We start from the raw sequence: 24,717 nt of genomic DNA, 5'->3' as shown, positions 1-24,717 counted from the left end.
TACTTCGTAGCTCCAGTGGCTGTCGAGTCTGCAGCTTGTGTGACTTTTTTTTCCAGGGGATGCAGCTTGTGTGCTGGTTCCAGGCCGGAGTGTATTGAACGGGTTGGGCCAGGGATTTTGTTCCAACGGTATGGTTGGGCCGTCGTCGGCCCACGGCTGGCTGCGACGTCTCGGCATGGGCGTGTCTGTAGAGCTGAGAGTGACGGACAGCGCTTGTGCTGATGCATGAACCGTGGTTCCAGTCTATTCATCACACTTGCCAAAATATATTTAAACAAATCTTATGCGAATAGGAGATTTTCTTTTCAGCTAAAAGGAAATATATAGGAATATGAGAATTTCCTTTTCTTCAGCTAAAAGGAATTAAAGGGAGAAATTTAAACATATGGATTTGGGATGAATACAAACATGAGGTCATTCTAGATGGATGTGGAGACTACCTCCGGATTTCTCGCTTTTGCTCTGGTTAGGATAGGTGGTTTTAGATGGCATTGGGTTTTCGCCCCATGGTGAGCTGCTCGATGACGAGTGCTTGCAGTGGGTTTTCCAGTGGTGTCTTAAACTCGCTTTCCCCTTTTCAGTTTCCTTAAGACCTGGACTCTGTATTTTCGTTATGTCATAGTAATGGAAAGGGGTAATGCTCGGTTCAAAACAAAAAACAAAAAAACACACGAGGTCGTGTTTTATATTTTCTTTCTTCAGCCTGTGTCTGAAATGCAGTTTAGAAGGTGCCCAAGCATGCATACAGCTCAGAAAAAGAAAGAAGTTGCCCATTAGACTCTTTGGGCGGATCCGCCTGTTTGACTGTTCTGGGCTGTTTGGCTAATCCGCTTTTTTGGTGCTTGTTTTTCGGAACAGGTCACAGAACACCTGACATCTCAATTCACACCGCCTTTTTCATTCCTGCGGGTTTTCAGTTACGCTGGTGTTTGTTAACAGATCTAAACATGATGAACACGTTTGGTTGCCCGTATAAGGTCCAACCAGGGTGTCGCGCGGGAAGAAACTGAGCTGTTTGGTTGCTAGCATACACTATTGGGCGTGCATCGCATGAAGTTTAAAGCACCTCTAGGCTTGTCTCGCGAGGCACGCTCGAATCGGCAGTTTCTCGCGAGCCAGGCCCGAGCGGGGCACGTGGGTGGCGGGGGCTGCACGCGAGGAGCCACCCTCGAGAAACCGAGCTGCTTCCTGAAGCGCCGGCAGTTATTACCCTCGCCTTCCCTCACCGCTCTCTCTTCCCTTTCCCTTCTTCCCACTCTCACCGATGGCAGCGGCGGCGTGTAGCAGATCGGAGAACAGCAAGTCGACCCCCGGCCACCTTCACCGGCATCAGCAGCAGCACTTCGGCAATGGCGGTAAGCTATTTTTTCCCCTCCTCGCCTACTACTTCGCATTCGACTCGAGTTTAGATTTGATCCGTGTTAGGGGAACGGGGAATCGGGGTAAACACCATACAGGTGATCATAGCATCGTCATGACTACCGGTAGATATGAGGTTTCCAGTCTGGATTGAGTATAATATGAATGGGGATTAGGGTTCATCTTACATAGTACGCACAGATCCTAGCCTCGAGGACACTAGAGGCGATTGGAGCGGCGAGTGGCCTTGGTCTTGGTCTTCTCCTGCACCACCGTCTCTTCTTCCTCGTTGGAGTCCACCTCGATTGGCATGCTTCGGTTTCCTGGCTCCGGGCCCTCACAATCATTGCCATCGCATCCTCTTCTTCCCCTTCCATAGGCACATTATTTGTGGTGAAGTACATGCCGACACGATGGTCATGAGGACGCCGATACTGTCTGTACTTGGCCCACTTTGCCCTCTATCCAGCGTCGCCGTATTCAGCCTGATTCATGGTCCAGTGAAGCATGTCGACTGACATAGCGCTCTCCACTGGGTCAGGAATCAGTGTCTTCAACTCCTTCAGCGTCGCCTTCTTCAACACAACGTCTAACTCTTTGTGCAGATCTTCCATCCTGCTGAAGTTTGAGCACACTTCCATGGTGTTCTAAAACTTAGTGCGGTCACCCAGCGAGCTGTAGGAAATATGCCCTAGAGGCAATAATAAATTAGTTATTATTATATTTCCTTGTTCATGATAATCGTTTATTATCCATGCTAGAATTTTATTGATAGGAAACTCAGATACATGTGTGGATACATAGACAACACCATGTCCCTAGTAAGCCTCTAGTTGACTAGCTCGTTGATCAATAGATGGTTACGGTTTCCTGACCATGGACATTGGATGTCATTGATAACGGGATCACATCATTAGGAGAATGATGTGATGGACAAAGACCCAATCCTAAGCCTAGCACAAAGATCGTGTAGTTCGTATGCTAAAGCTTTTCTAATGTCAAGTATCATTTCCTTAGACCATGAGATTGTGCAACTCCCGGATACCGTAGGAATACTTTGGGTGTGCCAAACGTCACAACGTAACTGGGTGGCTATAAAGGTACACTACAGGTATCTCCGAAAGTGTCTGTTGGGTTGGCACGAATCGAGACTGGGATTTGTCACTCCGTGTAAACGGAGAGGTATCTCTGGGCCCACTCGGTAGGACATCATCATAATGTGCACAATGTGATCAAGGAGTTGATCACGGGATGATGTGTTACGGAACGAGTAAAAGAGACTTGCCGGTAACGAGATTGAACAAGGTATCGGGATACCGACGATCGAATCTCGGGCAAGTATCGTACCGCTAGACAAAGGGAATTGTATACGGGATTGATTAAATCCTTGACATCGTGGTTCATCCGATGAGATCATCGTGGAACATGTGGGAGCCAACATGGGTATCCAGATCCCGCTGTTGGTTATTGACCGGAGAGTCATCTTGGTCATGTCTGCATGTCTCCCGAACCCGTAGGGTCTACACACTTAAGGTTCGGTGACGCTAGGGTTATAGAGATATTAGTATGCGGTAACCCGAAAGTTGTTCGGAGTCCCGGATGAGATCCCGGACGTCACGAGGAGTTCCGGAATGGTCCGGAGGTAAAGATTTATATATGGGAAGTCTTGTTTTGGTCGCCGGAAAAGTTTCGCGCATTATCGGTATTGTACCGGGAGTGCCGAAAGGGGTCCGGGGGTCCACCTGCCCCGGGGGGCCACATGGGCTGTAGGGGTGTGCGCCTTGGCCTATATGGGCCAAGGGCACCAGCCCCAAGAGGCCCATGCGCCAAGAGATAAGGGAAAGAAAGAGTCCTAAAGGGGGAAGGCACCTCCTAGGTGCCTTGGGGAGGATGGACTCCTCCCTGGCCGCACCCTTCCTTGGAGGAAGGGCCAAGGCTGCGCCGCCCCCCCCCCCCTCTCCCTTGGCCCTATATATATAGTGGGGGGAAGGGAGGGCAGCCACACCTATGCCTGGCGCCTCCCTCTCCCTCCCGTGACACATCTCCCTCCTCCCGCAGCGCTTGGCGAAGCCCTGTTGGAATCCCGCTACTTCCACCATCACGCCGTCGTGCTGCTGGATCTCCATCAACCTCTCCTCCCCCCTTGCTGCATCAAGAAAGAGGAGACGTCGCTGCTCCGTACGTGTGTTGAACGTGGAGGTGCCGTCCGTTCGGCGCTAGGATCATCAGTGATTTGGATCACGACGAGTACGACTCCTTCAACCCCGTTCTCTTGACGCTTCCGCATAGCGATCTACAAGGGTATGTAGATGCACTCTCCTTCCCTCGTTGCTGGTTTCTCCATAGATAGATCTTGGTGACACGTAGGAAAATTTTGAATTTCTGCTACGTTCCCCAACAGTGGCATCATGATCTAGGTCTATGCGTAGTTTCTATGCACGAGTAGAACACAAAGTAGTTGTGGGCGTTGATTTTGTTCAATATGCTTACCGTTACTAGTCCAATCTTGATTCGGTGGCATTGTGGGATGAAGCGGCCCGGACCGACCTTACACGTACTCTTACGTGAGACTGGTTCCACCGACTGACATGCACTAGTTGCATAAGGTGGCTAGCGGGTGTCTATCTCTCCCACTTTAGTTGGATCGGATTCGATGAAAAGGGTCCTTATGAAGGGTAAATAGCAATTGGCATATCACGTTGTGGTTTTTGCGTAGGTAAGAAACGTTCTTGCTAGAAACCCATAGCAGCCACGTAAAACATGCAAACAACAATTAGAGGACGTCTAACTTGTTTTTGCAGGGTATGCTATGTGATGTGATATGGCCAAAAGGATGTGATGAATGATATATGTGATGTATGAGATTGATCATGTTCTTGTAATAGGAATCACGACTTGCATGTCGATGAGTATGACAACCGGCAGGAGCCATAGGAGTTGTCTTAATTTATTTATGACCTGCGTGTCAACATAAACGTCATGTAATTACTTTACTTTATTGCTAACCGTTAGCTGTAGTAGTAGAAGTAATAGTTGGCGAGACAACTTCATGAAGACACGATGATGGAGATCATGATGATGGAGATAGTGGTGTCATGCCGGTGACGATGATGATCATGGAGCCCCGAAGATGGAGATCAAAAGGAGCAATATGATATTGGCCATATCATGTCACTATTTGATTGCATGTGATGTTTATCATGTTTATACATCTTATTTGCTTGGAACGACGGTAGTAAATAAGATGATCCCTCATTAAAATTTCAAGAAAGTGTTCCCCCTAACTGTGCACCGTTGTGAAAGTTCGTCGTTTCGAAGCACCACGTGATGATTGGGTGTATAGATTCTTACGTTCGAATACAACGGGTGTTGACGAGCCTAGCATGTACAGACATGGCCTCGGAACACATGCGAAACACTTAGGTTAACTTGACGAGCCTAGCATGTACAGACATGGCCTCGGAACACAAGAGACCGAAAGGTCGAGCATGAGTCGTATGGTAGATACGATCAACATGAAGATGTTCACCGATGTTGACTAGTCCGTCTCACGTGATGATCGGACACGGCCTAGTTGACTCGGATCATGTAATCACTTAGATGACTAGAGGGATGTCTATCTGAGTGGGAGTTCGTAAGATGAACTTAATTACCCTAAACATAGTCAAAAGGTCTTCGCAAATTATTTCGTAGCTCGCGCTTCAGTTCTACTGTTTAGATATGTTCCTAGAGAAAAATTAGTTGAAAGTTGATAGTAGCATTTATGCAGACAGTAGAAGGCTTATGTCCTTAATGCACCGCTCAGTGTGCTGAACCTCGAACGTCGTCTGTGGATGTTGCGAACATCTGACATACACATTTTGATGACTACATGATAGTTCAGTGTGTAATGCTAAATGGTTTAGAATTGAGGCACCAAAGATGGTTTTTGAAACATCGCAGAACATATGAGATGTTCCAAGGACTGAAATTGGGATTTCAGGCTCGTGCCCACGTTAAGAGGTATAAGACCTCCGACGATTTTCTTAGCCTACAAACTAAGGGAGAAAATCTCAATTGTTGAGCTTGTGCTCAGATTGTCTGAGTACAACAATCGCTTGAATCAAGTGGGAGTTGATCTTCCAAATGAAATAGTGATAGTTCTCCGAAGTCATTACCACCAAGCTGCTAGAGCTTCGTGATGAACTATAATATATCAGGGACATATATGATGATCCTTGAGATATTCGCAATGTTTGACACCACAAAAGTAGAAATCAAGAAGGAGCATCAATTGTTGATGGTTGGTGAAACCACTAGTTTCAAGAAGGGCAAGGACAAGAAGGGATACTTCATGAAACGGCAAATCAGCTGCTGCTCCAGTGAAGAAACCCAAGGTTGAACCCAAACCCGAGACTAAGTGCTTCTGTAATAAGGGGAACAACCACTGGAGCAGAATTACCCTAGATACTTGGTAGATGAGAAGGCTGGCAAGGTCGATAGAAGTATATTGGATATACATTGTGTTAATGTGTACTTTACTAGTACTCCTAGTAGCACCAGGGTATTAGATACTGGTTCGGTTGCTAAATGTTGGTAACTCGAAATAAAAGCTACGGAATAAACGGAGACTAGCTAAAGGTGAGCTGACGATATGTGTTGGAAGTGCTTCCAATGTTGATATGATCAAAGCATCGCACGCTCCCTCTACCATCGAGATTGGTGTTAAACCTAAATAATTGTTATTTGGTGTTTGCGTTGAGCATAGACATGATTGGATTATGTCTATCACAATGCGGTTATTCATTTAAAGAGAATAATAGTTACTCTGTTTATTTGAATAATACCTTCAATGGTCTTGCACCTAAAATGAATGGTTTATTGAATCTCGATCGTAGTGATACACATGTTCATGCCAAAAGATATAAGATAGTAATGATAGTACCACCTACTTGTGGCACTGCCACGTAAGTCATATCGGTATAAAACACATGAAGAAGCTCCATGTTGATGGATCTTTGGGCTCACTTGTTTTTGAAAAGTTTGAGACATGCGAACCATGTCTATTGGTGTATATGCATGAAGAAACTCCATGAAAATGGACCGTTTGGACTCACTTGATTTTGAATCACTTGAGACATGCAAATCATACCACATGGGCAAGATGACTGAAATCCTCGTTTTCAGTAAAATGGAACTAGAAAGCAACTTGTTGGAAGTAATACATTTTGATGTGTGCAGTCCAATGAGTGTTGAGGCGTGTAGTGGATATCGTTATGTTCTTACTTCACAGATGATTTGAGTAGATATTGAGTACATTTACTTGATGAATCACGAGTCTGAATTATTGAAAGGTTCAAGTAATTTCAGGGTGAAGTTGAAAGATCGTCGTGACAAGAGGATAAAATGTCTATGATATGATCGTAGAGATGAATATCTAAACTACGAGTTTGGCACAGAATTAAGACATTGTGGAAATTTTTTCACAACCAATACAGCCAAGAACACCATGGTGTGATGGTGTGTCCGTACATCATAACTGCACCCTATTGGATATGATGCGTACCATGATGTCTCTTATCGAATTGCCACGATAGTTTATGGGTTAGGCATTAGAGACAACCACATTCACTTTAAAAGGGGCACCACGTAATTTTGATGAGATGACACTGTATGAACTATGGTTTAGAGAAACCTAAGCTGTCATTTCTTGAAAGTTTGGGGCTGCGACGCTTATGTGAAAAAATTTCAGGCTAATAAGCTCGAACCCAAAGCGGATAAATGCATCTTCATAGGACACCCAAAACAGTTGGGTATACCTCCTGTCTCAGATCCGAAAGCAATAAGGCATTGTTTCTAGAATCGGGTCCTTTCTCGAGGAAAAGTTTCTCTCGAAGGAATTGAGTGGGAGGATGGTAGAGACTTGATGAGGTTATTGAACCGTCACTTCAACTAGTGTATAGCAGGGCACAAAGAGTTGTTCATGTGGCACCTACACCAATTGAAGTGGAAGCTTATGATATTGATCATGAGACTTCGGATCAAGTCACTCCCAAACCTCGTAGGATGACAAGGATGCGTACTACTTCAGAGTGGTACGTAATCCTGTCTTGGAAGTCATGTTGCTAGACAACAATGAACCTACGAGCTATGGAGAAACGATGGTGGGCCTGGATTCCAAAATGGCTTGAGGCCATATAATCCGAGAGAGGATCCATATATGAAAACAAAGTGTAGACTTTGGAAGAACTACTTGATGGTCGTAAGGCTGTTAGGTACATATGAATTTTAAAAGGAAGACGGACAATGATGGTAAGTATCACCATTAAGAAAGCTCGACTTGTCGTTAAGATGTTTTCCGACAAGTTCAAGGAGTTGACTACGATGAGACTTTCTCACTCGTAGCGATGCTAAGAGTCTGTTGGAATTATATTAGCAATTACTGCGTTATTTGTGAAATCTTGCAGATAGGATGCCAAAAACCATTGTTTCCTCGACGATTTTTGAGGAAAGGTTGTATGTGATACAACCGGAAGGTTTTGTTAATCCTGAAAGATGCTAATAAGTATGCAAAGCTCCAGCAATCCTTCTAAGGACTGGAGTAAGCATCTCGGAGTTGGAATGTATGCTTTGATAAGATGGTCAAAGTTTTGGGTGTATACAAAGTTTATGAGAAACTTGTATTTCCAAAGAAGTGAGTGGGAGCACTATAGAATTTCTGATAAATATATGTTGACATATTGTTGATCAGAAATGACATAGAATTTCTGGAAAGCATATAGGGTTATTTGGAAAGTATTTTTCAATGGAAAGCCTAGATTAAGCTACTTGAACATTGAGCATCAAGATCTATAAGGATAGATCAAAATTCTTAATGGTACTTTCAAATGAGCACATACCTTGACATGATCTTGAAGGTGTTCAAGATGGACCAGTCAAAGAAGGTGTTCTTGCCTGAGTTGTAAGGTATGAAGTTAAGACTTAAAGCTCGACCACGGCAGAAGAAAGAGGAAGGACGAAGGTCGTCCCCTATGCTTTTGTCATAGGCTCTATACGGTATGCCATGCTGAGTACCGCACCTGATGTGTGCCTTGCCACATATCTGGCAAGAGGGTACAAAGGTAATCTAGGAGTAGATCACCAGATAGCGGTCTAAATTATCCTTAGAGGAATAAGGATATGTTTCTCGGTTATGGAGGTGATAAAGAGTTCGACGTAAAGAGTTATGTCGATGCAAGCTTAACACCTATCCGGATAGCTCTGAGTAGAGATACCGGATACGTATAATGGAGCAACAATTTAGAATAGCTCCAAGTAGAACAGTTATTTGAAATGGCTCCAAATATAGCGTAGTAGCTGCATCTACAAGATGACATAGAGATTTGCGAAGTACATACGGATCTGAAAGATTCAGACCCGTTGACTATAACATCTCTCACAAGCATAACATGTTCAAACCCAGAACTCATCGAGTGTTAATCACATGGTAATGTGAACTAGATTATTGACTCTAGTAAACTCTTTGGGTGTTAGTCACATGGGGATGTGATCTTGAGTGTTAATCACATATCGATGTGAACTGGATTATTGACTCTAGTGCAAGTGGGAGACTGTTGGAAATATGCCCTAGAGGCAATAATAAATTAGTTATTATTATATTTCCTTGTTCATGATAATCGTTTATTATCCATGCTAGAATTGTATTGATAGGAAACTCAGATACATGTGTGGATACATAGACAACACCATGTCCCTAGTAAGCCTCTAGTTGACTAGCTCGTTGATCAATAGATGGTTACGGTTTCCTGACCATGGACATTGGATGTCATTGATAACGGGATCACATCATTAGGAGAATGATGTGATGGACAAAGACCCAATCCTAAGCCTAGCACAAAGATCGTGTAGTTCGTATGCTAAAGCTTTTCTAATGTCAAGTATCATTTCCTTAGACCATGAGATTGTGCAACTCCCGGATACCGTAGGAATACTTTGGGTGTGCCAAACGTCACAACATAACTGGGTGGCTATAAAGGTACACTACAGGTATCTCCGAAAGTGTCTGTTGGGTTGGCACGAATCGAGACTGGGTTTTGTCACTCCGTGTAAACGGAGAGGTATCTCTGGGCCCACTTGGTAGGACATCATCATAATGTGCACAATGTGATCAAGGAGTTGATCATGGGATGATGTGTTACGGAACGAGTAAAAGAGACTTGCCGGTAACGAGATTGAACAAGGTATCGGGATACCGACGATCGAATCTCGGGCAAGTATCGTACCGCTAGACAAAGGGAATTGTATACGGGATTGATTAAGTCCTTGACATCGTGGTTCATCCGATGAGATCATCGTGGAACATGTGGGAGCCAACATGGGTATCCAGATCCCGCTGTTGGTTATTGACTGGAGAGTCATCTCGGTCATGTCTGCATGTCTCCCGAACCCATAGGGTCTACACACTTAAGGTTCGGTGACGCTAGGGTTATAGAGATATTAGTATGCGGTAACCCGAAAGTTGTTCGGAGTCCCGGATGAGATCCCGAACGTCACGAGGAGTTCCGGAATGGTCCGGAGGTAAAGATTTATATATGGGAAGTCTTGTTTTGGTCGCCGGAAAAGTTTCGCGCATTATCGGTATTGTACCGGGAGTGCCGAAAGGGGTCCGGGGGTCCACCAAGGGGGTCCACCTGCCCCGGGGGGCCACATGGGCTGTAGGGGTGTGCGCCTTGGCCTATATGGGCCAAGGGCACCAGCCCCAAGAGGCCCATGCGCCAAGAGATAAGGGAAAGAAAGAGTCCTAAAGGGGGAAGGCACCTCCTAGGTGCCTTGGGGAGGATGGACTCCTCCCTGGCCGCACCCTTCCTTGGAGGAAGGGCCAAGGTTGCACCCCCCCTCTCCCTTGGCCCTATATATATAATGGGGGGAAGGGAGGGCAGCCACACCTAAGCCCTGGCGCCTCCCTCTCCCTCCCGTGACACATCTCCCTCCTCCCGCAACGCTTGGCGAAGCCCTGTTGGAATCCCGCTACTTCCACCACCACGCCGTCGTGCTGCTGGATCTCCATCAACCTCTCCTCCCCCCTTGCTGGATCAAGAAAGAGGAGACGTTGCTGCTCCGTACGTGTGTTGAACGCAGAGGTGCCGTCCGTTCGGCGCTAGGATCATCGGTGATTTGGATCACGACGAGTACGACTCCTTCAACCCCGTTCTCTTGAACGCTTCCGCATAGCGATCTACAAGGGTATGTAGATGCACTCTCCTTCCCTCGTTACTGGTTTCTCCATAGATAGATCTTGGTGACACGTAGGAAAATTTTGAATTTCTGCTACATTCCCCAACACGAGCACCCTAGGAAGAAAGCCCTCCATTCAATGCCCCAAGGGAAGGGGGTGGGGTTCATGGCGTTGGGTTAGAGGTAGAGTGAGAGACAAAGAGGTGGTGGGTAAGTGGTGACCCTCACGGTGGGTAAATAAAGGGGCACACGAACATAGATTTTAATGGTGATGTTGCAAGGTTCATAATGCAGATCCTGACCCAGCCTTTGAACATCTTCATAATGCAGATCGAGACGGAGAACAAGGGAAATGAGGTGGTCGACAAGGGCAAGGACGTGGTGCCGCCCTCAGAGGTGACGCCCGTCCAGAGCCCGACCACGGACGAAGACGTGCCAGAGGAGCCCCCCAGCGGCAAGCGGCGGAACTACGACCATTACCATGAGGTTGGAGGGCCAACCACCTTCTGCAAGGTGATCATGCCCCCCCAGCTCGAGGCCATACCTATGCCGCTGGACTTAACGAAGCAATTCGTGTCCGTGCCGCAAGAGTTCTAGCTGAAGACGAACATTGGCTGCGCCTGGAGGGGTCACTGTCCGGCTGTTGAATGACAGGGTCACCCTCGATCAGGGTTGGGCCACCTTAGCTGCCGTCCATCAAATCAAGATAGGCTTCATGTTGACCTTCAAGCTACTGACTCCCGACATGCTGAAGGTCATCGTCTTCAATGATGATGGCATTGAAGTGGTGACCAGGTGCGGGAAGCACGACGACGCCTTCACTGCGAATGCCTAGGACAGCACATCGTATGCTCCAACTGCTTTAGTTTAATATCGAACTGCTTAGTACTATGATTGGACTGATCTATTTATGTGTGGCACAATATTTATGCTTACTACTATGTTCTGTTGTGTGTGTTCTTCCTGACGCTGGTGTGTGGTGGTAACCTCACCACATCGCCGAAGAGGTTATCAGAAAACAAGGGTTGCATGCAACCAAACAACGTGCTTATCTGTGAGTTCAGACAATGCGGGCAACCAAACACCATGCGCTAAGTTATTCCCTAATGCAGTCAACTCAACGCAGCGAGGGGTTCAACGCTGTCCTTAAGCGATATGTGAACCCACACAAGTTCATTTTGAACTTTGTGAAGCAATATCAGAAAATCCAAACACACATACTAGTCCGGGAGGGTTCAAAAGACTACAGGACAGGACATTTACAGACTGAAATGTGGTCATCCTACCCAATAGAGAAGCAGGCGTACGGTTCGTATACTAGGGACTTGTACGAGAAGTTTCGTGATGAGTTTCAGTTGACTACAAGGTACAATGTGCGACCGCATGGTGAAAACTTGTATGAGGTTTACCCCAATCAAGAGTGGGTTTCCAAATATGGTTCTAGGGGCTATTTTGTCACGGTGGAAGCTAGTGCTGGAGACTACAGATGTGACTGCTGCAAGATTGAGAGGGACGGCATGCTTTGCTGCCATATCTTGAAAGTTTTCAACCAACTTGGTGTTGATGAAATCCTAGCGCAGTACATACTTAGAAGATGGACACCTATGGCAATTCCCAACGCACCCCCTGCTGTCGAAGAGCAACCGGATGAGATGCCACCACAATCGAAAAAGGAACTCAGGCATGCAAATCTGATGATGGATTTTGGTAGTCTTGCCCGGGTTGCTAGTGCGTCAGATGCTGCGACGGATATTGTAAAGAAACATATGCGTGGTGCGCGTCATGAAATCAAAAATCTCAACATGTCAAAGAAGAAGAAACCGGCAGCACCAACAAGTGGGCCCTCTGGTGGTTCTCCACCATCAGCTGATGGTTCTGCACCACAACCGAGTAACTCTCTGGAAACTGGTGGCCCTGCGGTGCGTCCTGGAGGGCCTTCACAAGCCCCTTCTGGACCTAGGCAGCAGCGACCTACTTCTGCGCCACCACCGAGAAACACTCAGGCAACTAGTGGCCCTGCGGTGCGTGCTGATGAACCTGCACAAACCTCTTCTGGACCTAGGCAGCAGCGACCTACTTCTGCAACGCGGAGAAAAAACGCACCAAACCTAACTGGCAACTCTATGAGTGAGGATGGACACCAACAAACAGCATTCGGGGCTGCAGCGGTGCAAAAAGGGGTTGTACCACTACCCATGAGCCCTCCCACACAAGGCTGCTAGCCTGTACAGCAACTGTCAGGATATGTGCCACTGAACAGTGGAGCAGCGCCGCACCTTTCAAGGGGCTCGACAATGACAAGGCCTGTGCAAGTGCTAAGAGGAGCTGCGCCACAACTTTTGATGGATACGTCACTAGCAAGAGGGCCTGCGCGACCTCCTATGGGTCCTAGACCAGCAATTTGGCCTGCACCACAAACTATGGGGGCTATACAACCACCGCGGGGGCCTAACGCAGCAAACACAACCTATGTGGCTGGTCCTGGACTGGCACCATTGCCTGCATCAACAGCAACACTGGATGGCTGGATTGGGCAGCATCCAGGGTCTTCAACAACACAAGAAGAAAATGCCAATGCAATTTCATCTCCTACTGCGCAAGCTCCTGGTGGATATGCGCACCAACCGCTCAGTATGGCATCTCTACATGCAGCTGTTGCAGCCGCACAAGGTACTACGATGGTTGAACCACAGTTTGGAAGACCTGCTACCACACTTGGCCCTGCAATTCCTAGAGACCCTCCAAAATCAACAACAAAAGGGAGGGCAAAGTCAAAAAGAATTCAATCAGCACTTGAGCTGCATCCGAAGAGAAAGAACAAGTGCAGCTATTGTGGTTCTTTTAACCACAATGGTGCAAGCTACCCGACCAGATTGGCGTAATGGTCACACAGTGACCAGATGGATGAAAAAGATGTGTCGAATGGCATTGACGAGTTAAACTATTTGTGGGTCTATATGTTTGAACATCCTAAACTATTATTTATGGTTTATAGTTTCTTGTGGCTGACTTGCCTCACACTAGAGTTTTGAGTTGCCTGGTTATAAGTTTTGAGTTGCCTGTTGTGTGCTTTGAATTGCCGCGCAAACACCCTTGCCCTCCCCATAATAGTCGAAAACTTACATACATAAGATTCTGCAATGCTATAAAATGCAACAATTCCCTGGTTACGTAATGATCATACTATTTGTCTTTCATTTGTCTTTTATGGGTTCTTCTGAATAACTTGCCTCAAATTAAAGCTTAAATTGCCTTTTTATGCAATAGAGTTGCCTGGTCCAAGTTGTTATACAGGCAACTCCTCCCCCGGCACTCCAAAATTCACAAAAGAGCAAAAGAAACAACACATGCATTTACATGGATGTAGCGCGCGTGAGGGGAGAAAAAACTGACCTATGCTAACTTGAGTATGGTTTTCCATGGAGCATTGTTGTTGGCGTTGTCAACCCACGTGTTAGTCAATTGTTTCCTGATGCTTGGAATATCCTCAGCTGTGAATTTTGGAACAGCCCTTGCCTCCCAACCGTTTGCTATCGTCAGAGCAAAAACACCACAGTCGAACCTAAACAAAAAATTGAAAAAAGAACTGGATGCTTACTCTATGTAGTATTGTGTCGCTTGTAAAAAACTGAACAAAACCATAGTTAATATGTGAAAAGAAGTGGATGCTTACTCATTATTTTGTTTTGGAACGTCGATGTTGGTAAGCCCAAACTCATCCAGCGAGACGCGGGAACTGGCGTAATGCTCTTCCCATAGAGACCGAAAACTTGCAACCATTTTCCTTGCGCAAACATCTAAAGACTTGTTTTTGAGCGTCCTCCAAGAATCAAGAGTTTCAAAACGTCGATCCCTTATGTTCACGTTAAAAATCCAGTAATGATTGCCTGTTTTAGGTTTTGTCTTGTCGATGTTCTCTAACACTGGGAACATAATCTGTTAGAAAAAACAAAAATGGGGTTAGTAAAAAAATACAATACTAGAAACTGGATGTAAGCAATTTTTTCTGTGTGCTCTCACAAATTAAGAAATGGACTGAAGAAGCAAAAATGCACATGCCAGTTTTGTGCTAGTGTGAGTAATTTGCCAAAAACAGAAGATGCATTATCTGCCTGTGTAAGCAACCAGCCAAAAATGCACAGGCAAGTTGTGCAAAAAATGTAAGCAACTTGCCACAGAAAAGCAATTAAGAAATGGACCGAAGGAGCAAAAATGCACATGCCAGTTTTGTGCTAGTGTGAGTAATTTGCCAAAAACAGAAGATGCATAGGCAACTTATCTACTTATGTAAGCAACCAGCCAAAAATGCACAGGCAAGTTGTGCAAAAAAGTAAGCAACTTGCCACATAGAAGCAATTTCATGAGTGTAGTCAATTTGCCCACCACACACCCCATACCCCCCCTAAGAAATATTTACATTTGTGTGAGCAAAAGTTTTAGCATAAAAAGTCATATATATAAAATGCATTGGTAAAAAGTAAAGAAACCATTAACTTACCATGTCTTTACGGTCCAAGCGATTCGACTTCTTGAACCGGGAAATGAGCTCCTTGCCGTTCAATTCCATGTTTAGCATCTGAACCTGATGTAAAAAAAATACAGACATGAACATGACCTTTTATGAAAAAAATAAAAAGAAAGAAACACAAAACTACACTATTAGTTGCTTCGCGTTTTCTTACCGAGAACCTGACGGGCATCACGAGCTTCTTTGAGTCTGGTGGCAAGTTCATCATTATATTCTGTATACCAACTTCCATTACATGGCTCAAGACAAAACCTTCCTTCTTCATTGAGTTTGCGAGCTCCCTGACCGTGACAAAGTATTTGCCATATTCAATTACCCTTACGCTGCATGAAAAAAAAGAGGCATTCAGCTCACAAAATCCTTCCATGAATTGCCTACCACCATTTCAACTCAGGGAAAACACATGGGGGCATGGGCATATCAAAGGATAAACTACTTCAAAAAATAAGAATTTCACACTAAGCCAAGTTGCCTGATTCTATAAATGGATTGCTTGTAAACACAGTTTGAATTGCCTGGATAACATGACAGACCTTGCCTGGGGGAAAGTGCATTGTGCAATGGCTGCCAAAAAGAAATGCAGTGATATACTGTCATACCTGGTATCCACATCTGGTGATTCTTCTTCATTAATTCTTCCATGCAAAATAACTGATGCATACAATCTATTTGCTTCGCGTTTGGACATGTAGACTTTCTTCTCATTATAGTCAATGAAAGGTGACCTCTTGCAAGGAGGTGGCTTGATGATCCTTCTCTCGAATTGATGTGGATGCATCTCTCCTGAACTACTACTGCTGTAAACCTTGCTGCCTGACCCCACTTCTCCTTGGTTGCAACTTTTTTCAGGTGTTTGGTACGCATTTCCTTCTGCTTGAACACACGGTTCGTCTATGCCTTCAATGTCCAACAGATAATCATCACCGGTTATATCGATGATTGGCTGGTTATGTACTGGGAGTTCCTTGAACTCATGCTCTATAAATGTGCTTGACCCAACATGTTGATGTGTTGTGTTGTCTGCAGATCTTGTGTGCAAATCATCTATTCCTAGATCGAAACTTGGTGCTGGGAAGTACTCTCTAAAAAAATCATTTGATCTTTCGGTGTCCCTTTGCTCAAAATGTTGTTTATCTTTATTCGCTGAGCTGTGATTTGTGGAGTTGGATTGGGCATTCTTGCTGTTTGGATCAACACACCTTGCAAACAGCTCACTCACATCTAGAACATTGATTTCTAGTGCATTGGTTGTCTTCCCACTAACACGCATGAATTCATGGTACCTCTCCTCTACATGAGAGAAATGGGAAGTGTTCCCCTGGCCAGTTGCTTCTACTGCTTCTGGAACACTCGTGGCCTCAGGTTGGGCAAGTACAGTTGAGCAGACAGACAATTTCCCTAGGGCTCTTAGCAACTTTTGTTCCGGACTTTTTCCCATGGTTACAGCTTCGGGCAGGTCTTGTATCCTATTGATCTCCGTACATGACACCGGAGGGATGTTCTCTTTCTCCTTTTTGTGTCCTGCATGATTTAATGCTACAGCCTCGGGTGATGCATTGAAGTCTTGCACCTTGGCCCTCTGGATACCATTGGCTGACTGCATCACATTTCCCCAAGACGGAGGAGGCACTTGACCATTTAAGTCACCTAGTGATTGTGTTCCGCTGTGGTTTCCTATGCTTACTAGCACTGTGGGTCCCTTCTTGAGTTGAACTGGCCTTACTTTTGTGGGGTCCAGTGTTTCCTCTGCAGAACTTGCCTGAAAAACAGCTGGTCTTGCTTCCTCCTTAGACTGAGTTGCTAGAATATGCGATCCACTTGCTTGACATTGGGAATGAAAATTACCCGACTGCTTTGAATCTACTCCTGTAGGTACTGCCTCATCTCCAACTTTACTGCACGGGGGTGCTGCTGAGCTTCATGGTGTACTTTTTACCACTTGTGTTTTGGCATTCCCATGGATTGCCTCTTTTGTTTCAGAAAATGTCTGTTGTTGCTGCTGGGGAGGACCAGATTTTTTCATGGCTGACTGCCTTGACTTTCCCCCTTGGCCGTAACCGGGATTTTCGGCACGATATGCCTGCGGATGAATTGCTGTTTCATTCATCACAGATGGCTCCAATACAAAACTAACAGTTTTCTTCATCTTCTTTGATGGCGGGAGTGGTGGTAGTTGGTTTCGACAAGCAGTCTTCTGTTCTGTAACTTCATTTAGAGAACCAAGTTCTCTCATTATTTTCTGCCGAGTCACCTTTGGGCATATTTGCTTGGGGTTGAATGTGAAGACCATATCCAAATCTTCCCCCCTCAACAACTCTTTGAACATCCTCCTCGCTTTGGTTGCCATGGATATGTCATCAATATCCAACATTTCTTTCACTTCAAAACAGGGAAGCGTGGTTTTGGGGAAACAACAGTTTTGAATTCTGTCATCACAAGGTCTCTGATAGATATCCTATCTGCCTCATCCAATCCTTTTGCCTTTCTGTCCCTCTTCTTTTCAATCAGAAATTGCAGCGTGCATTGTTTATCATCATCGTTGCTTGCATTTTCAGCTGCGGGATCCCTGTCCCGATCGGAGCCACCATTGCTGCCTGAACCACCGTTGCCACCTCCGCTGTCATCCTCATCATCTTCATCCTGCTTCCCCCACCCATCATCTTCCTTGTCTTTGTCATCCCCATCGCCTTCTTTATCATCATCGTCCTCCTTTCCTTCGTCATCCTCTTCTTCTTCATCATCATCATCATTGTCCTCGTTCCCCTCAGTTCCGTCTTTACCTCCCATCTCAGCACTTGCCCCCTCGTGGTGATCAACCGTTTGTCGTGCTCCCTGGCTACTTGATTTCCCCTGAACTCCACTTGATCCATCATGACCGTCATCGCTGTCTGAACTGCCATCGGTGTCGCTTTCATCACTACCTTCATCCCTGCCATCTCCCTCACTTTCACTGTCGGCTGCCTCGCTGTCGTCGCTATCAGAATTAAATGACTCCTCCTCACTTGGTAAGCTGTCTCTTCTGGCTGGTACTCGCTTGCCCCTTCTGTTAGACTGCCGCCTGCTAGTCTCCGCAGTAGTAGGATCTGCCTCGTTTGTCCCCCATTCATCATCATCTATCTTCCCAACCCCAGTCACGAGCTTCCCAATTGCATGTGAAATTACAGAACACATATCGTGCACCAACCCTGTGAGCTTCTTTTGGTTCTGTAAAACATAAAAGTGGATGGTAGAGAACATGATAAGTACATATCTTCTATTGAAGATTCTGAAAAAATGGTTGAATGTACAAATGGCGATAAAAAAGGGGAACAACAGTGAGGAAAAAACAAGTGCTAGATAAACTTACTGATTTGTCATATGACTCGGGCAATCTTGCGGCAACAAATTTGGTGATGTGGTACATACTGCCAAACAAGCTATCATCGGCACAGCGGGAAAACTCCGTCTTGAGCTGGTGGTTTTATAGCCAAAAAAGATTAAAAAAAACTATGAGTCAAAACAATTCTGGCACTCCCATACCAAAAAAGACCTGAGAAAATGAAGAAAAATAGTACTACTAATAGTCTGAAAATTCCTGCAACCATTATGCCACTTCCCCTGTTGCCTACTATTAGTTGATACTGTAATAAAAAAATGAAGAACTAGTATGCAAGTTGCTAGTTTTCAGAACATAAGTTGCTTGTGTTGTTGTGTAAATTTGCTACTTTTCAACATGTAAATTGCTCCGACAGAAAAAAGAGCTAAAAAATGTACTACAAAAGCTACTATTAAATACAACAACAAAACAAATCCTTCCTGTGAACATTATCCAACTGTGTGCATGGCAAACGAGAGAAGGTTCGAATAAGTCTGATAACTACTTGGACATACTTGAAAATATATGTATGGCACTTGCCCAAAAAGATACATTACCTTGCTTGCTCTTTGAAAGTGAATTGCCTACTCTAAAAAAATGGTAGCGTTTCCTAAAAACAATATGACAATGATATGTATACTAAAACAGAAAAATTCAGTTACCCGCAATTGGCCATATTCTTCTGGAGCCTTCCTGTCCTTCTTGACAACTCTAGAGATTAAATCTGAATTCCAAACTGAAACCCTTGGTACCAAGTTCGGGATTGGCTCATTAACATCCAGAGAGTCTAGGTACAACAGCTACGTAGAGACACGGAAAAAGAACAGAAAGTTTAAGTTAGCTAATGATTGCAAAAAGAAAAGAAAAGATAAGTAAACAAATGGATGCTTGAAAAAACAAAACAGCTTGAAGCACTTACAACAAGGTGGAAAACACAACAACAAACAGCCTTCTTGTTGGCACGCCCCGAAGTGAACGCAAGCTTTAATTGATCAACGACAAACTGGCATATATTGGTTTCCGTTATTACATTGACATCCATGACCGTCGGGAAGCTCTTTGGGGAAATACTCAAACTAGTTGAAAGGGCAAGGAAGCATGAAAAAACAAGAGCTAGCCAAGCGCGGACAAAGTCATCATCATGAGATCCTCCCATGTCAACGATCATCTTGCACCATTCTGTGAGGGTTGGCGAGTTCTTGGATGTGATGTTGTAAATACTGTACATTGCCTTTGTGATTTCAGGCCGATTCTCGAAGCACACCTTCCTGCCCCTGTTGGGAAAACCCTATATCCTACGGACACTTGCGGCATCTACAGGAATCTCCCCCCTTTCTGGATTGACTATCTGCGAAATCTCCGGGTCATAATGCTTCATTATCCACTGGCTAAAATCTCTGGGCATGCTACTCGCTGCAAGGTCCAGAATGCCACCAAATTCTTTTCCGATGATGGCACCCTTTTGGTTAGGAACCAAGTCCTTGTTCAACTTGAAGAGCCTTGCAGGGGATGCCCTGTTCCTACGACCCTATTGCGCATAAGGAAAAAACAGAAACAGGGGATTAGCAAAAAAGGAAAAAGGTTCATCACAACATAGGCAACTTAGGCAGCATTGCTGGGCAACTGCTCAGTGAAACTGAGGCAACTATGCAAAATACCTCAGTTCCTCCCGTCTTCTGGCGTTTTGCTTTTGGAGGCTGCTCGACGTCTGCACCTTCAACATTTTTATTCCCAGCATCTACAGCTTGGCTCTCATTACTATTCTCATTACTAATGATATCATCAGGGCGCTTCCCCCGTGAAACAACTGTCTTAGTTCTCATACGCTTGTACCCAGTTATTGGTGCATTGCTCCGTGGCTGGGAGATGGAAACCACATAAATCAATAAAAATGAAAAAAAAACAAACTCTGTTATGTACAGGAAGAACATAAAACTTCCTGAGCATGTGCACACCTGTGCTTGATGCTCTTCATTCCCATGAGATGCAAGGTCGTCATGACTTGATCCAGTAGGTCCATCCTGTTTAGACTTATGACTTGTCCCAGCCATCTATTTTCTGCTGCATATTTAAAGGACAGACAGTGAGATTCATCATAAAAAACACATTAGAAATGATTCTGAAAGAACTCTATATCATCCAACGAATTTCGTTTGACTAAATTCTTACTGAACTTAACAAACAGCAACTTACAAAAAGTGGGCAATGAAAAGGGTTGTAAACTATCTGATTTTCACTATATTACAACTATCCTATAATTGGCCCTATTACCCTCCCTCTATGTGTCCTACAAAATCTGAAACAAATAAAGGCACCTAGAACAGAAAATCAAAGAATGAATCCTTGTGAAATGCTTAAAATTGTCCTACAAATAGCCCTATTAACCTCCCTCTAGTGGATTACTTCCTACCTCACACACACACACACAAATCACATGTGCATTTTCCATTGCTAAATCATTACTTTCCTGCACTGAAAATCAGAACACACCGTCAAACCCACCTTCGTAGGCGACACACGGTCCATATCAGGCAAGTCACTCGCAAAAACAAGGGCAACATTAGCATGGGAGAGGCATTACTGTCCTACAATAAACCAAAAACACACTTTCAAAACACCTTCATAGGCGACACGTGAACCATGTCAGGCAAGTCACTCACAATACAGGGGCAACATTGACATGAGAGAAGCATTACTGTCCTACACTAAATGAAAACACACTGTCAAAAACACCTGCGCAGGCAACATATCAAACCATATCAGGCAAGTCACTCACAAAACAAAGGCAACATTGACATGAGAGAAGCATTATTCTCGTACACTAAATCAAAAACACTGTCAAACCACCTGCGCAGGCAACACATGAACCATATTCAGGCAAGTCAGTCGCCCATCAGGATCGACCTCGACATCTACAACACCGGAAATCTACAGCCCCAAGGCTTGCCTTCGAAACCTACGAATCCTAGTTCACCAGTAGCCTAGGAACACGAAATGCCCCGTGTCGTCGTCCATCTCCAAATTAACGAGTGCTCCAAACAATCTCTACCATCTGCTACTCGATTTCATCAACTTAGTGGAGGGGCGCGTCGACCCGCCGTGAATCGGCACCTCTGCAACAACCGCGCGATGGCCGCACGCGCGCCGTTCCTCCTCTGTCCGCGGCGGAGCGGCAGAGCGCATCGATTTGGACAACCTAAACGCGGATGACCGGAAGAGATCGATGGGCATACCAGGGATTCGCCGCGATTTTGCCCTTCTGCGCCAACAGAACAACGGCCGCGCACGCCGTTCCTCCTCTGCCGAGTCTCCGGTGCTGCTCCTTCTGACGCGGCCTGCAGCGCGTCGTCTCTCCTCGGTCGCGTCTCCGCCGCTGCACCGCCTTCCTTCATGCCGCGCCCGCTGTCCCGCCCTCGCTCCGGCGGAAGACAACCGCCGAATCGCCGACACGCCGCCGGCTGCTCTCGCGCTGGATTTGGGGGATGGGTTGGGGGGATTGGAACGAGATCTGCTCCGCTGGGAGGGGCAGTTTCGAATGGGAGGGGTAGTGGAGAGGAACAGGAGAGGGACTCGACCACGAAGCCACGACCAGGGGACACCTGGCGCGCGCATCGACGGTTTCGCCTGAGCCCACATGAAACGCGCGTGACCGCGAGATCTCGATTGGACGGCGCACGAGCCCGAGTGCTCTGTAAGACAAAGTAGCACTCAACCACTTTTTAGGATTTAGGAAGAAAGAAATGATTTCGACCAGGGGTACTTTTCTTTTTATACAGATTCAGAGATGGGTTGGCGCAGAGAGGCCCCTGGATTCCTTCTACTCTCGAGAAGGAACCAAACCCGTGTTCCTTATTTTAATCGCCATGCTAATTCATCGAGGAGAATCTCATCTCCTCATAGTTTAAGATCAGTCGGCTGCCCAGGCTGCCTGACGTGACACTCAAGGAGGAAGTCACCCGCACAAAAAAAAAGGGAGGAAGTCGGCTTCGCGGGCAGCAGGCTGGGATTTGCGCGTAGCGCGTACCGTCGGGGTACGTACGTATGTGCACTCATTAGCTGTCCAGATAAAAATAAAATAGTGCACACGTCTCTTTCTGTAGCCTCTACGTCAAGTAACGCCAACATTCAGCGCTGTCCGGCTGCGAGGTTTTGGACGGTGAGTGCGCGTTTTCGGCCTTTGTTTACAGGGGAGGGAATCGGGATGACAGACCGGCGTTGCCTGCCCTCTGCTTCGCTTCTGGGATCCACATCGAGCATGTATACTTTGCATTGGATTTGGACCAGGGCCATGCAGATACCATGTTCTTTCCTTTGCCTCCAAAGCAAGTCGGAGTACATGTTCTTTTCTTTTGTTATTACACTTGGTACTTATTTTCCATGGATCCATCCGGTGGAAAGTGAGCTATCTGTGGTCAAAAGTGGAGCAGGCAACTGCTTCAACCGTGGGAAACGACGGTGGATTAATTAAGACGTGACAAACGCTCGTTTCTACGCCACGGAACGCATGCATGGCGTGATCCAATCTTTATCGGCTTTGGCGTTGTGATAGTGAACAGGAACAGCGCGCGAGCGATTCGCTGAACGGTCAAAAAGGGGGTGCAAAATATCTGACGGAAACCAGCGACGAGTAATAACGAGGATAAGGACTGCACCCAGAAGTTTAGCGACGACAAAACGATTTTAGATGAACAGTACAACACGACATCTGCACATTGTGAAGCAGTCTTTGTGTGAAAGAATCTCTTGAGCATTGTGCACATTTTGCACGGAACTGTCGGATGTATGTCGTTTATTGAACTCGTTTTGTGAGATTTATCATGTACTTCCTCCGTTCCGAATTATTCGTCATAGAAGTAGATGTATCTAGATGTATTTTAGTTTTAGATACATCCATTTTTACGACGAGTAATTTGAAACGGAGGAAGTATGTATGTAGTCACAATGAAGCATGAGGAGAACGAGGTAATGAGCGGCGGTGATCATGGCTTGGGGTTGGACCAGAAGCTGCCGTCGTCCATCATCATGATCTCGTGCAGCCCGTCCCAGATCTCCTGCTCCCGCGCCACCGGCCTCCCCTGCTCTGGCACGTGCGCCGGCGACGACGCATTTGACCCGCACTTCTCGCGAGGGCTCTCCGGCCTTTGCTGCCGCTGGGGATGGGGCTGCGCAGCCGCCCAGGAGGAAGCGGAAGCGGACGCGGACGCGGACGCGGAGGCCGCCGACGACGACGCCGGGAAGTTGAGCTTGGCGCGGTGGCCGCGGAACTCGAGCGCGGCGACGTCGTAGGCGCGCGCGGCCTCGGCGGCGGTGTCGAAGGTGCCGAGCCACTTGCGCACGGCGCGGTGCGGGTCGCGGATCTCCGCCGCCCACTTGCCCCACGGCCGCTGCCGCACGCCCCTGAACTTGCTCCCGCCGCCGCCAGCCCGCCGCTTGCCCACGCCGCCGTTCCTCACGAAGCTCGCGGCCGAGCACTCCTCCCCCTCGCTGCTCGACCCGGTCGTCGCCGCGGCCGCCGCAGCGGCAAACTCGCAGCCGGGGCACCCGTCCGCGCCGCACCTGCCGCACGCAGGCACCGGAGCGGCAGCGGCAGCGGCAAACGGCGGGTTCGATGGCTCCGGGTGCAGGGCGGGGGCCGCGGTGTCCCCGGACACGACGGAGATGAGCGCGCGGAGGAAGAGCGAGTTCTCCTGCTCGGAGTTGGGGAGCTGGAACCCGCCACCGCCGCCGCGCTCCAGCCTCGGCACCATGGCGACGTGGAGTCCGAGGTGAGGTCGGTGTCGCGAGAAAGCTTTCGGGCTGCGCGCGCTCGTGTGCTGAGGTAGCCGGCTTGCGTTATCGTGATCCCACTGATGTTTCAGGTAGTTTGGGCCCGTGGCTGCCATTTATAGTAGGACGACGTGCGGTGTTTCGTTTTGGACGCACGTTCTTGTCGTGGGAAGGGAGGTGGAAACGGGGGAGAGCGAGTGCTGGAGCGGATGAGCGCTGCCGACGTGCGACGGCTGGTTATGGCGGTATTCGAGCTGTTCTCACACGTTATACGTTGTCAAATTCGCCTTACTTGGACACAATAAAATCTATTTCCGTAGTAGTACTCCATACGTGTACCAGATATTTGTATGTATATCGTCGAGGTGTCATTTATTCGGTGGAATCATCTTTTGTGGCAATACTCTGTCATTTATTCTGTAGAGTCAAGTTTGCCTTGGACAGAATCTGTTTCATAATATGCGGCGATTTTGAGATTTATTGGTGTGTATTTGGA

The 24,717-nt window shown here is 46.6% G+C and overlaps 2 protein-coding genes and 1 pseudogene across 2 annotated transcripts; 1 reads left to right on the top strand and 2 right to left on the bottom strand.

Annotated features, from left to right (window-relative positions):
- The first annotated feature begins 11,843 nt into the window (after nt 1–11,843).
- On the top strand, nt 11,844–13,454 carry LOC147966113 (uncharacterized). The gene is made up of 2 exons (XM_087530722.1): nt 11,844–12,777; nt 12,871–13,454. Exons 1-2 carry the CDS (start codon nt 11,844–11,846, stop codon nt 13,452–13,454), a joined length of 1,518 nt encoding a protein of 505 aa, XP_087386848.1.
- A 3,564-nt stretch (nt 13,455–17,018) lies between these two features.
- Nucleotides 17,019–17,887, bottom strand: LOC147966112 (uncharacterized; annotated as a pseudogene).
- A 5,227-nt stretch (nt 17,888–23,114) lies between these two features.
- Nucleotides 23,115–24,322, bottom strand: LOC125512583 (uncharacterized). Its single transcript, XM_048677672.2, has one exon. The coding sequence runs from the start codon at nt 24,200–24,202 to the stop codon at nt 23,435–23,437; it is 768 nt and encodes a 255-aa protein (XP_048533629.1). The 5' UTR covers nt 24,203–24,322; the 3' UTR covers nt 23,115–23,434.
- Nucleotides 24,323–24,717: the final 395 nt, after the last annotated feature.

Source organism: Triticum urartu, chromosome 6A (assembly GCF_056163025.1).
Source record: "Triticum urartu cultivar PI428250 chromosome 6A, HENAU_Tu73, whole genome shotgun sequence".
Lineage (NCBI taxonomy): Eukaryota > Viridiplantae > Streptophyta > Magnoliopsida > Poales > Poaceae > Triticum > Triticum urartu.
The sequence above is the reverse complement of the archived record's forward strand: the minus strand, read 5'-3'. Positions and strand labels throughout refer to the sequence as shown.

What these genes read in the sequence shown, in the direction of transcription:
- LOC147966113 (XM_087530722.1), top strand. Translation starts at nt 11,844, where the DNA reads ATGTGGTCATCCTACCCAATAGAGAAGCAGGCGTACGGTTCGTATACT. An exon ending in ACCACTACCCATGAGCCCTC is followed by an intron (nt 12,778 to 12,870) that starts CCACACAAGGCT and finishes GCTCGACAATGA; the next exon opens with CAAGGCCTGTGCAAGTGCTA.
- LOC125512583 (XM_048677672.2), bottom strand. Translation starts at nt 24,202, where the DNA reads ATGGTGCCGAGGCTGGAGCGCGGCGGCGGTGGCGGGTTCCAGCTCCCC.